The 13,143-nt window shown below is 40.0% G+C and overlaps 2 protein-coding genes across 2 annotated transcripts; one reads left to right on the top strand and one right to left on the bottom strand.

Moving 5' to 3' along the window:
- Positions 1-1,661: 1,661 nt before the first annotated feature.
- Positions 1,662-3,776, top strand: LOC115795987 (insulin-like growth factor-binding protein 1). The gene is made up of 4 exons (XM_030752156.1): positions 1,662-2,054; positions 2,184-2,326; positions 2,482-2,610; positions 2,730-3,776. Exons 1-4 carry the CDS (start codon positions 1,709-1,711, stop codon positions 2,853-2,855), a joined length of 744 nt encoding a protein of 247 aa, XP_030608016.1. The 5' UTR covers positions 1,662-1,708; the 3' UTR covers positions 2,856-3,776.
- A 568-nt stretch (positions 3,777-4,344) lies between these two features.
- Positions 4,345-9,543, bottom strand: LOC115795963 (insulin-like growth factor-binding protein 3). Its single transcript, XM_030752124.1, has 6 exons — positions 9,508-9,543; positions 9,319-9,373; positions 8,644-9,205; positions 7,790-8,040; positions 6,888-7,007; positions 4,345-4,919 (listed from the first exon to the last, which is right to left on the bottom strand). Exons 3-6 carry the CDS (start codon positions 9,014-9,016, stop codon positions 4,794-4,796), a joined length of 870 nt encoding a protein of 289 aa, XP_030607984.1. The 5' UTR covers positions 9,017-9,205; positions 9,319-9,373; positions 9,508-9,543; the 3' UTR covers positions 4,345-4,793.
- Positions 9,544-13,143: the final 3,600 nt, after the last annotated feature.

Below are 13,143 nucleotides of genomic sequence, written 5' to 3'. Positions count from 1 at the left end.
AAATTTAAAAATATGAATTACAATGCAGCTCCTTTCTCACTACTGTCCTCTAACATATTTTAAAGCAGGAACCCTTTCCCCAATGGCTAGTGGACCTGATGGTCAGCATTGAAGAGGCAACAACTCATCAACTGGTGGTTGAGTAACACTGTCTCATGAAACATTCAGGACACTCCAAGCCGTGACCTCATTCGTGACAAACTGAACGTGGAATAAATTCTGGCCAACGTGCCTTATTGAAAGTTGCTGCTGGTGGGGAGTGAACTCCATGTGCAAACCTGTTTTGTTCGTCATACACGAATAAACAAAAGGAATGATAATTGGTTTCATTACAAGAGTGCACTACTTAATGCAAGCATCTGTTTCATTACTCTGTATATATTTTTGTTCAAGAGTTAATTATTTCATTCTTTTATCTTTGGTTTTTGGTTATGTGTCCCTCTCACCCACCTGTGCCTTCACCATACTATTATGTTCCTTTTGGTATTAATCCCTTTATCAGCCACAGCAGGCAAGGACCTCCTTCTGTCAGGCTCAGTCTGTACCTGTTTACTGCTCTTCAAGTCACTAGATTTGGATGCCAATGAAGAATGCAACTTTAAAGACTAAGGCTCTCTTCAGCGAGCATACAAAATTGTGAATACTGCTTAAGATTTTTAAAGATGGCAAATTTAAAACAACAAAAAAACATACATTTAAAATTAGCCAGACCCTCCCTATCAAATGCATATTGAATAAATATGCACTTCATGTACTTATTGTTTTATTTCTTGTTTTGGTGCAGTGCCCAGATCCTCAAAACCAGCAGCATTTCTCTAACTTCATCATCTCATCCACAGACTGTACACATACCTAAGTTACTGAAACTCATTATGTTTTTAGTAACTGACTGTATATCTGTCTCCTGGATGAATACTTATTACAGTGAGGGATTTTTTTTTTTTTTCAGGAAGTCTTGATTTAAGTAAAGCTTCTTGTATGAATGAACAAAAAGCTTGGGGTCACTACTTATTTAGAGTGTATATCACACATTAAATCGTATATGGAATTTGACATAGATAGTCATGACAAATATTACACCAAGAAATCAGCCTTTTACTGCCATCTTTTCCCAGATAAACATGTTGTGATTTTTAGCGCAGAATCATTTTTGGGTTAAGCAACGCTACAGGTGGAGGACCTTGTTTATCTGCTCGCTTGATAAGAGGAACCTTCACCAAGAAGATTCAAAGGACAAATGGGATTTTTCTGTCAAAACAGTGTCAGCACCCAACCTGTCGGCATTACTTCACAAGATAAAAGTTTGCTGATAGCCACAGCAAAGTTTTATTCATTAACAAGCCATTATATCAAAGCCTAGAACTCCTTGGATTATCGAATACTCCCTATTGCAGATGTTATTCACTATTCATCATGTTGGCAGCACTGTGCAATTGTTTTCATAACTCTAAAGTAAAGAAAGATGACAAGGTTGTTTTGATGTACAAGCCAACATCAATATTGACAACTGACCTCAATCTACGCAAGTCAAGCGGGGTCATCCACCTCTGTGAAAAATATTTTATATCTGTGCTGACATGTCAATCATTAACTCTTCTGGAGGCCAGAGCTTTTATATAAATACTGCTGGTTCACAGAAAACTAGTTAGAAGAAATCAACCGTTTTAAAAGACAAGTCTAAAAAGCCAAAGAATTTTGTCAGAAGGAGATGTTTGGATTAAACGAGAAGCTGACATTTGTGGCAGCAGCGGCTCTGGTTTTCTTGTCAGGAGTGAGGTCATCTCCGGTGGTGGGGCCAGAGCCCATCCGCTGTGCTCCCTGCACTCAACAGAACCTGAACGACTGCCCTCCCATCCCAACAGACTGCAAGCAGGTCATGAGGGAGCCCGGCTGTGGCTGCTGCATGGCCTGTGCGCTTGAGGAAGGGGCTTCTTGTGGAGTTCACACAGCCCACTGTGCTGAGGGTCTCCGCTGCACTCCCAGGCCTGGTGAAGCCAGACCACTGCATGCTCTGACCAGAGGACAGGGGGTCTGCACTGAAGATCTAGGCCAAGGTAGTCTGCCTGTGTCATGGATTCTCTGTCACATGTGCTCATATTAATACTTGTTAAGTAACTTCTAAAGCATTAAAATGTATTCTTTAATGGAAGTCAGGATGTAACTATTTTCTAAAATTTCTACAGAGGAGGCTGATGGAGTCCCTGATCATGTCTCCTTGCAACACCTTCTGGGCCTTAACCTTCCCTTTGATCACCAAGATTTTGCTGAGGGCCAGGAGAGTCTCAAAGCTAAGGTCAATGCCATACGCAACAAACTGGTGCAACAGGTGAGGAAAAAAAACAAAAAACTCTGACTGACTGATTATTCAAAGTAATTCATCTTTCTTTCCACAAGAGGGAGTGCATGGCTCTGAGGGAGTGTAGATCATTTGTTGGTGCATTTGTGTTTGTGATTGTAGCTCTCATTTCTTCTTCTGCACAGGGTCCGTGTCACACTGAGCTACATGAAGCACTGGACACGATAGCTATCTCTCAGCAGAGATTAGGAGAAAAGTTCACAACTTTCTACCTCCCCAACTGTGATAAGCATGGCTTCTACAAGGCCAAGCAGGTGAGAATTTTTTTTTTTTTTTTTCATAAATTTCACAAAATAAAATTGATTTTGACTCTGGGTGTCAAAATTACTTTGTGATTTATTTGTGAGAGCTGCCATTTCTATTTCTTCTTCAGTGTGAATCATCTCTCATTGGACCGCCAGCTCGCTGCTGGTGTGTCTCTTCTTGGAATGGGAAGAAGCTCCCAGGATCGAGTGACTTGCTCAGGGACTCAGAGTGCCATCAGGAAGTTGCTCACTGAAGGAAAGACTGTTGTCACTCATAAACCAACTTTCACACACACAAAGATTTATAGGCACGGGAGGTCACATTCTGTAAGTTGAGGTAAATTTACCCTCAGCCGCCGGATGAACTGGCTTTCTTTTGCAAAAATGAAAATGTGAAGACTTATTCCAGTGGAGGGAAATTTCCTCACATCTTATTTACATGATGTACATATGATCATCTTATTTATTCACTGCCTGTATATTCGTGCAAGCATTAACCATTTGTCATTTTTAGCTCTTTTATATGTTTGCCTGTTTTTTTTTTCTCTTTTCAGTTGTAAATATAGGGTGACACTGTATACATTTGTGTTTCTGACTAAATAACTCCATTGCTCAAAACCACAAGTCCATTACGGTGCCAAGCCCATTTCAGAGTCTTCAGGATAATTTTTTCTTCTTTTTAATTCATTCATAACTAGAGCTGTGCATGGAAGGAAACAACACAGCAGCTCATTCATTCATTCTGTTGACATTGTCTGAATGTATCTCCATTGGCGTTTCCTCAATGGGTATTGGGTGAAATACTTAAAGTGCCACAAGTATGTGCATGGTGGCCTAGCACAAACATATCAGTGCTCTTCCAAGCCGCACTGAGGTTTGGGATGGGTTCATCATTCGTCTACCTCTGCTGGTCTCTGCAGATCCACAGGTTGAGCAGAGGATTTCTGAGGCCTCTTCTTAGCTACATCTTCTCACATTAGGGACTTTATTTGACCTATTCTTTATGTGACTACCTACTCTAGTATTTATTATCAGTCACTTGTGTTTAAGGTTTTGTTTGTTGATGTAGCCACGTACAGGAGATCCAGTTTCAATTGAATGGTAATGGCCCTGGACTGCTGCTTTCCCATTATTGGGTTTATTGTATAAACTTAATATATTTTATTGTATATACTTAATCAATACTTAATTATGTGGATGTGTATCTTAATAAAATGTTATTTTATCATAATGGAGTTTTGTTTTGTGTCTATAAGTAAAACAGAAAAAAAAACAAAAAAAACTTTATACTGCCTTTATTAAGTAAAAATAGACTTCTGAGGGCTGCATTGTACATGCAAAACAGCATATTTAAACCAACCAGTTAAACCAAGACAAGTGCTGAAAAAATATCACTGGCTACACAGAGACTGGAGATAACGGTAAGAACCCATTATGTCATATATTCAGCTTATACAAAGTGACAACAAAACAGAAAAAAAAAAACAATACAGATTATGAAATCTCTTTCTGTGGCATGAAACCCAGCATAAAAATAACTTTTTATGCACTGTAGTGTCTGAGCTGCACAGTCCCGTCCGACTCTGCAAGGAGCCAGAAGCAACCAGAAAAATGGAATTCATACAAATAGCAATTCATAGTTAAGGCACTGCATGCTTACTTTGAAGGACTTATTCATATATATATATATATATATATATATATATATATATATATATATATATATATATATATACTGTCATGACCAAACACAACAAATCACAAGCATCCAAATAATGATTACACATCACAAGCATTTACACATATGCAATGCCATTTAATTGTGCGTAAATGAAGAGCTCTCTTATGACGGTTTGTGACATGTTTTTGTGCTTTATAATCAGAATAAGGCCTCTGAGATATTCTCTTTAAGTGTAATTATTCCAGAAGGTGTCTGGGGTGAGTCAGAGAAACAGGTTATGAAGGATCCATCCATGTACAGAGGCTACAGGCTTTTTCCGCCTGGTACTCTTCCGCTGTCCTCTGTGCCGTGCCTCAGAAAAAGGTCCCACAGGCAACAGATAGAAATAGCAAACATTCATATATCAGCTGAGCCATCTCTGGACTGCTCCTCCAATATCCTCAGTTTCTCCATTTGTTTACAGTTCTTCTCGTTCAATCCCAACCTACCTCCCTCCAGTCCTGCTCTGCTCCTATTGGCTGTCAGAGTGGTAGTACTGGGCGTCGCCTTGCTCCCTTCTATCAAAACCTGGCAGAGGCTGCCCATATTTGTCCACACACCAACAGTAGCCTCGCTTTCTGCCTTTGGAAGGACGGCACTGAAAGTGAAGGAAAGGACAAGGTGAAAGGAGGAAAGACAAATGAGGGAGGTGGAAAAGCTGAATATACAAATCCGGTTGAATATGAAGAATTATGGATAACAAGCCATTTTAGTCAGTGAAGCAGAACAGCATAGTTAAGATGCATTAATGGTCAGATTGTGCTGAGCCTCTGCTATCCAACATGCTGTGGTATTTTGAGCTGCTTTTACGGTCTACCTCCTGTTACACACACATATAGAGACCTTTAAGGTAAACAGAAACCTGGTAAAATATTTGCTTAGTCCCGTTTGTGAACAACTGTGAACCAAGATCTATTTTCAGAAGCTGGTGGCCAGTACGAATCATCTGTTGCTGATTATACCCCACAGCTCCAAATTATGGGTAGGCCTACTACAAATGACTTACAGAGTCTGTGGAGCTACCCAAGGGCTGTTATTTTACTGCCAATTTTACTAAAGGTCCACCTCCACTCTAGTTAAACATACAGCCATTCATTTCAAGGGCTAAAACAACTGTACCGCTGCTGCATAGAAGAGGAAGACATCCTTACTTAGCTAGGTCTGATCTTAGGTGATCAGTTTCAATATATATATATATATATATATATATATATATATATATATATATATATATATATATATATATATATTATAAATTTTATATATTATAAATATATATTATAAATTTTAGCTGCAAGTCAAAAGGATCATAGACTGTATAATGGGGAAAATGAATACAGTAATCAAAATTTTAAAAAAAATCTTAAGAAAAATCTTAAGTGTAAAAGAAATGCATCTGCTTCATCCACAAAATCTTTGCTGCATAGTTTGGTTTTGTTTTTTTCTCTAACAGGCATTTACTGTTAATAACAACACCTGTTTTCACTTAAAGTCGTACAAATGTACAAATTGAATTAAACGACATGAAATGCCTGCCACTGCCACTGCACCTAAAGGCTCAGTGTGGTACACTAGCTCCATTCTGCGTAAACACAGACAATGAGCCTGGCATTGTAAGGCTGGTTATGAGATGATTGCAGGTCAAGAAGAACGCTTCTATTAAGCGGGAGGGACTGCTATGTACTGTAATAGGGAAAGCTGCCTCTGTGATGCAGCAGCGCGGGAGCCCTAAGTGCCTCCATATGAATGCGTCAGAACCACTCATTTATTACAACCCGATCGTGGGTGAACCATGTGAGCGTAGGGATGGCTTCAGCTCTATTTCTGTGTCTGCCTCTCAAAAGTCCAGCAATTATGGGGCAAGCACATGGGGTGCCGGTGGCCACCTTGACGTATGTCTCCCTGGGAGGGTTTCCGTTAAATGGCCATCGTCCCAGCCGTCAACCCCACTGGGGTTTGGCCCCCGTGGTTCCAGTTTCCAGAGCCAGTGGCTAGGGTATACCTCACTGGTGTGGTGGTGCAATGATGAGGCTCTAATAACTACCAATGAATACATGAGGACAGCAACAAATCTGTAATTGGGATGCAAGAGACTTAAAGTTTGAGTCATTCGTCTTTTAATCATTATGAATGTACCCTGTAAAAAAGCAAATGTTGACTTCCTTTTTACAGTATTTTGATTCCGTAACCAAGTTTGCATCAAGCTGATCATTAAATAAAGTGCAGGCCTTCGTGTCCACTGAATAAAGATGCTCTGAGTCAATGATTCTCAAACTGTGGGAGTAGGCCCCACTGGTGGTTTGTGCCACTGGAGGTACGCACAAACAACCAGGTGACACTAAGGAAAGTGAATGTGAAGTATTTGCTGAAGGTATTGATTTTTTTTTTTAAATTCAACTTGGATTATTTTAGATTGTTAAATCTACTGTGGGGTATGGAGTACAAATATTTTTCTGGATTCTAAAGTGAGGCAGGCCAGAAAAAGCTTGGGAACTACTGCACTACTAAAACTCTCAAGTAATCAAGTATCAAGTAATATGATGTTATTACATGTATTTTTTCTTACCTGCTTTTTCTTATAGAAACCCTTCTTGTCACAGTTTGGTATGCGAAAACCTCTGGGGTTGAGAATGTTGGTAATCTTGAGGTTGCTGAGAATGCTCTCAATCTCTCTTCGACAGGGACCCTATGAATGAGGGAAGACATCATCACGTTTTAGTACTTTCTTTAAACACTGGAAACTCTATAGTTCCAATTTTAAGAATGGTAAAAAGCAAACAAAGCATTTATATTTCATCACCATCAATCCCATTTAGTGGTGTGCTTTTAACATTAAAGGTTTGGTGAACAAACACTTTAATAAAGCTCACTCACGCTGCATCACACACTGCCCCGCTGTAATACCTAAACAATGGTGGCTGCAATATGAAAGAGGTGGCAGACGAGGAATTAATTCATCTGACTTGTGAAAGTTTAACAGTTTGCCAAAGCTGCTTAGAAGTCTTACACAAAGAATGGGGGGGATAAAGCGAATTCAAACAGCTCAAAGACAGAGTCAAAAGGCTTGTCCTCAAGTCTAAGTACTCAAGTCACTAATCAGAACAGCCAGTCAAAGCCCATTACTAGAATGTGCTCACTTCTCGGGCCAAAGAGAAGATCAAAATAGCAGCAGGGCTTCCCAACAGGCACTAACATAAGCCAATCCATCATTCGCTGGCTCTCAGTACACCCGGCACGCGGACGCCTTGTGGCCAAACAACCGCCTGACCCAGGTCAGCCGCAGGGCTATGGCACCCGCTTGCTGCCATGCCATTCTACTGCTCACAATCCCTGCCAACCGTCAGCACCGCTACCCAAAGCATTTCATCACCCGCAGGGGGAGAAAAACACCAAAGCACAGAGGAAGAAGAGAAAAACATTCCTCCAGTGTGCTCTGAAGACAGAAAAAATACTGGTTGTGGTACTTACATACTCAGGCTCCCGCTTGGTCTCTAGAGAGAAGTTTTGTTGGTCTGTCATGAGTGGTCCTGGTATCTCCCCCGTTTTAAAGATCTGGGTTCTTCTGTGCTGCTCCCGCCTCAGGATTTCTGACTTAGCAGAAGGGATGAAGGGGTGAAGTGGAGGCTTAAGCGGTCCAGTAGGTCTGTGGGTGCTGTAAGTGGTCTGAAGACCCGAGTCGGTGGAATTACGCTCCTCATTCTGAGTCTCAGCGTTCTCTGCTAAAATTTTGTGAAAAATATGTTTACTTACAAACTGACCAGAGTGCTGTTTTCACACTTTTTCAGCAGGCTAGGGTTCAGGAGAGGGTCATGGATATTGTGTCTCTAAGATGCAGCTTCTGAAAAACTTTTGAAAAATATTTAAAATATGACTTCCAGGGGGAATAATATGATTTATATGATTTCATTTATAACTACAAACTAAATAGTCATGCAACCTTGAAGACTGGGGCTAGGCTTTAAAATCCCTCTAACCTGAATTATTTACAATTAATTCCGAAAGGGTCAAGTCTTCCCACTGCGGTACAAAAAGGCACGTCGTCTTTCCACAATCGAAATCCCTCCAGTGCTCACTACTTAAAGTCTTATCCTCTACCCCTCCTTTCATGAATGTAAAGAATACAGTGGATTTTAAATAGGAAAAAGTTTTCTCTTTTTACTCAGCAATTGTTAATCCCTATATTGACCGATGATCACTTGCATCAAAGATTTAGCAATTCTTCTACTTCTTATTAAACTATGTAAAATGGTTCCAATATCCTGTAATATGTGAGGTGTCTAAAGAATGCACATAAATCGTAAAGATGCACGCAGAAAAATTACCTGGTAGCTCATTGACTGGCAGTGTTGGTCTGTCAGTTTGTCGCTTGTTAGTAGCGTTTGCACAAATCCCCCGTCCCTCCAGCAGAGCCTGCAGAGGTCTCGTTTCACCGGGCTGATGTTGACAAGTCAGCCCGGAGCCACATCTCATGGTGTACACTCCGCACGGTTGGCCGAAGCTCAGCGCGCAAGTCATGCAGCAGCCGCAGCCCGGTTCGCGGACCTTCTCGGCGCAGTCCTTGGGTAAAGGTTTGCACAAAAGCCGTGCAGCAGCATCACATGGTTCGCATCTGATAACAGGTCCGAACGCACCTGACCTCCGGGTGAACGATGCCAGGACAAAAGTCATGCAAAGTGCGCAAAAATAGGAATCCATGGTGCTGTGTGAGAGCGTATGAAGAGAGGAGGCGCGCTGTCCTGCTGTAGGGACTTTTCACTGGGCAGCTTCGCTCTCATTCACATAAAGACAGCGGACAAAACATCTCAATATATAGACCCCAATGACTGTAGTCACACCCCCGAATAGCTTGCGGTGTGCTGATGAATTGCCTCGTCTCCGTTATTCCTTTAAAACATCAGAGAAATATGCTGAGGTTTTGCCGAGAAGTAGAACAAGGTTTAAGGTGTGGCTCTTTGAGATAGATATTAAAGAAAATAAAGAAAATCATAAGCCAATACCTTTATTTCCTTCACTCTCTCTCTGATGACTTTAAGTGAGCGATGTCGTTGAGATCTTAAAAAAATAGAATAATCAAAATATAATCAACCCCCTGCAGAGTATTAGAAGCATACTTAAGGTACTATGGATATTCAAGCAAAAATAAATTAAATAATAATAAAATAACTAAATATTTGTCGCGTACTCACGGGTGCGTGTAAAGTCTTAAAAGTCCCCCACACGAGAGGAAATCCAACCATCTGCTATGCGCGCAATAATCCACAGGGGGAGCCAGTTATCGTGTGTCAAGGATTATACAACTTGCTGATCTTCTGTCCCTCATTGATTTTTACAGGGACTCAGTGACAATTTACAATGTAAAAAATTAAAAGAAAGTTAAAGTTAAAATCATTTTTTTCTTTCTGTGCTTTTACGCGAATTGTTTAGTTCTGATGCTGCAATCTATGTACAAGTACAGTGACACAAGTACAGTGAAAGTAATATTAAAGAACAACTGCAAAACCAGTGGTGACATGTCACACTACCAACTTTACTCAGAGTTTTTGTTTGTTTGTTTGTTGTGTTTGTCTCCCTACTTTTTAAATTAAGCTTTCTATTGCACAGACTAGATAGGTGAACTGGTGTTTATTTAAAAAAAATAATATCATAAATACAAAAAAAGCCCAGCAGTATTTGCTGTTTACATTACCTGCACCTTGACTATATTCAGTTATCAAATGCTGCTCAATTATGAACTTGTTAGTGCACATATTGCATAATAATTTACATCCATCCATTTTATTAGTAGAGTTGCAGGCTCAAGGCTGTCCCAATGGATTTTGGGTACAGCAAAGACCTGAAGACCTCCTGAATACAGACGACCTCATCTTCAAACCCAGAACCTTTCTGCTGTGAGGCAACAGTTCCAATCACGGCACCACAGTGCTTCCCCACGCACTCTACATCACCTTTAAAAATATTATGAATTAACAATAAACATAATAATACAATTTTTGCTGCTTTGCTTGTTATTTTGTTTCTATATAAATTACAACTACCTCCAAAATGCAAAATATGAATTTACAAGACTTTTATTTGTTGTTGGCCAGATGAAAGCTGAAATATTATCCAGCCACAAACTAGGCCTACAAAAGTGCACATAAAGTAAAACGTTACATAAATATAATTCAGGATCCCATCTGGTACTCAGAGGTTTTGTGTCATGCAAAAAGTGTACCTTGTGTTCCTGCTTCTCACACACACAGTCATGCATTTGTCTCTGGATTTGTTTGTATGGGCGACGTAGTTGATCCTGTCCCACTTTGCTACAAAGCAGTCCTTAAAATAAGGACACATACCACACATGTAAGTGAGAAAATTCCTGAGTAATTACATCTGTGGTGTTTTTAGGTCCACTATTGGTTGCAGATGAGAGAGCAAATACCATAGCATAAATTGTCCAAAATACCTCAACAGGATAACAGCAGCAGAGTTTAGCTGCAGTTTTGTTTTGTTTTGTTTTTCATTTCTAAGAAGTCAGTGTCAAATCCATTGCCAATCAGCCCTGGGATTTCAGACAAGTCTACAGCAGAGCAGTGCTCTCTGGAATGCAAGACATTTGGTTCATATGTTCAAAATAAAAAAAAAAAGCCTGCTGATTGTCCTCCTTTTTCTCCACTCATAGCTCTTTGGAAGGGGGTTTCTCAGCCACCTGTGCATATTCAGCATAGCAGAGGAGAGTAAGAGTAATGCAGTGAAGGAATGTCGTCTCGCAGAGCAGCCCCTCAATAAAGAGAGGGAGTGTGAAGAATGTGCTTTTGCACACACAGGATATTACTGTACATGTGTTTAACATAACCTGCTGTCAGAGGCTACTCTGGCCAACCACAACAGCTTGTCAAATTGTAATGTGGAGCAATTTTCCACAGTTTTAAGACGTTTCAGACAAATCAGATACACTTTCTCGAAGCCCTGATAATGGCCTTCACTGGCTCCAAAAAACTCAGACTGTAGCTCACAGTAGCCTAATGCACCACTTCCCGCAGGTAAATATAAACGGAATTAAAATAAGCAAGTAAATTCCTACTTGTTGACATTGCAGTTTTAAATCTTTATTTTACTCATGGATATTTTTTAAAGGATTAAAGGAGCAAATTATTTTCTTTGCTTCAGTAGTGAATTTCATAGCTAGACAGATTTGGTTTTAAAGACACAAAGTGCATATAACATAAAAGTTCAATGGCTGCATATAAATAACTCAGCTTCTTTCACTTGTAAGCTTCATCAACTGCATTTGATTCGATTCAATTCGATTCGATTCGATTGTATTTCTATAGTGCCAAATCACAGCAAACTGTTGCCTCAAGACACTTTATATTTTGAGGCAAAGACCATACAGTTATTACAGAGAAATCCCAACAATCAAAAAAGGGGCAGTCATCTGCTGTGAGTGGTTGGGGGTGAGGGGAGTTAGACAGGACAAAAGACACACTGTGGAAGAGAGTCAGATATTAATAATATTTAATGATTAAATGTAGAGTGGTGTATAAACAGAGTGAAAAAAGGTGAGGAAAAAAAAGACATTCTCAGGGCACCATGGGAGCCCTCCAGCAGCCTAGCTCTATTGCAGCATAACTAAGGGAGGGTTCATGGTCACCTAATCCAGCCCTAACTATAAGCTTGATCAAAAAGGAAGGTTTAAAGCCTAATCATAAAAGTAGAGAGGTTCTCTGTCTCCCAAGTACAAACTGGGTGCTGGTTCCACAGAGGAGAGGCCTGAAAGCTGAAGGCTCTGCCTCCCATTCTACTTTTAAGTATCCTAGGAACCACAATTAAACCTGCAGTCTGAGAGCAAAATGTTCTCTTGGGGTAATATGATACTATGAGGTCCTTAAGATAAGATGGGGTCTGGTTATTCAAGGCCTTGTATGTGAGAATAACTATTTTAAATTCAATTCTGGATTTAATGAAGTGCCAATGAAGAGAAGCCAGTGTGGGAGAAATATCTTTCTAGTCAGGATGTTTCTAATTTTAGAGATACTGAGCAAATGCAAGAAAGCAATTGTACATATTTGTTTAATGTGTGTATTGAAGGACATATCCTGGTCAGAAATGACTCCAAGATTCCTCACAGTGTTATTGGAGGCCAAGGTAATGCCACCCAGAGTAAATATCTTGTTAGACACCATGTTTCTAGGATTTGTAGGGCCAAGTACAATACAGTTTTGAATCTGATCTGAATTTAGAAGCAGGAAATTAGAGATCATCCAGGCTTTTATGTCTTTAAGACATTCCTGCAGTTTAACTAATTGGTGTTCCTGGACCCTGAACAGGATAAGTGGAAGAGAATGGATGGATGGATGGATGGATGGATAAAGCTAGGTATCAACTGCAGAGCAATGAAAATTAAATATATATAATGTATATAATGCTTTCTAATAATACTGCCCAGGGGAAGCATGTACAGTAACAGTCAAAAGTTTGGTGCTCAAAAGTTTCTCTCTATAATGTAAATAGAATTGGTCCTAGCACAGAACCCTGTGGAACTCCATAATTAACCTTAGTGTGTGAAGAAGACTCCCCACCTGACATAAACAAAGTACCATTAATGCCCACAGCATACTCTAACCTCTATTATCATTGTCAACAGTTTTGAATGCTGCACTGAGGTCTAGCAGGACAAGCACAGAGTCCACTGTCAGAAGCCATATGAAGATCATTTATAATCTTCACTAATGCTGTTTCTGTACTGTGATGAATTCTGAAATTCTGAAACAAATAAACCTTTCCTCTGCAAATGATCAGTTAGCTGTTTTACAACTACTCTTTCAAGATTTTATGAGATG

This window comes from Archocentrus centrarchus, chromosome 17 (genome assembly GCF_007364275.1).
Source record: "Archocentrus centrarchus isolate MPI-CPG fArcCen1 chromosome 17, fArcCen1, whole genome shotgun sequence".
In the NCBI taxonomy this organism is placed as follows: domain Eukaryota; kingdom Metazoa; phylum Chordata; class Actinopteri; order Cichliformes; family Cichlidae; genus Archocentrus; species Archocentrus centrarchus.
Note: the sequence above shows the minus strand (reverse complement) of the source record. Positions and strands in the feature narration are given on the sequence as shown.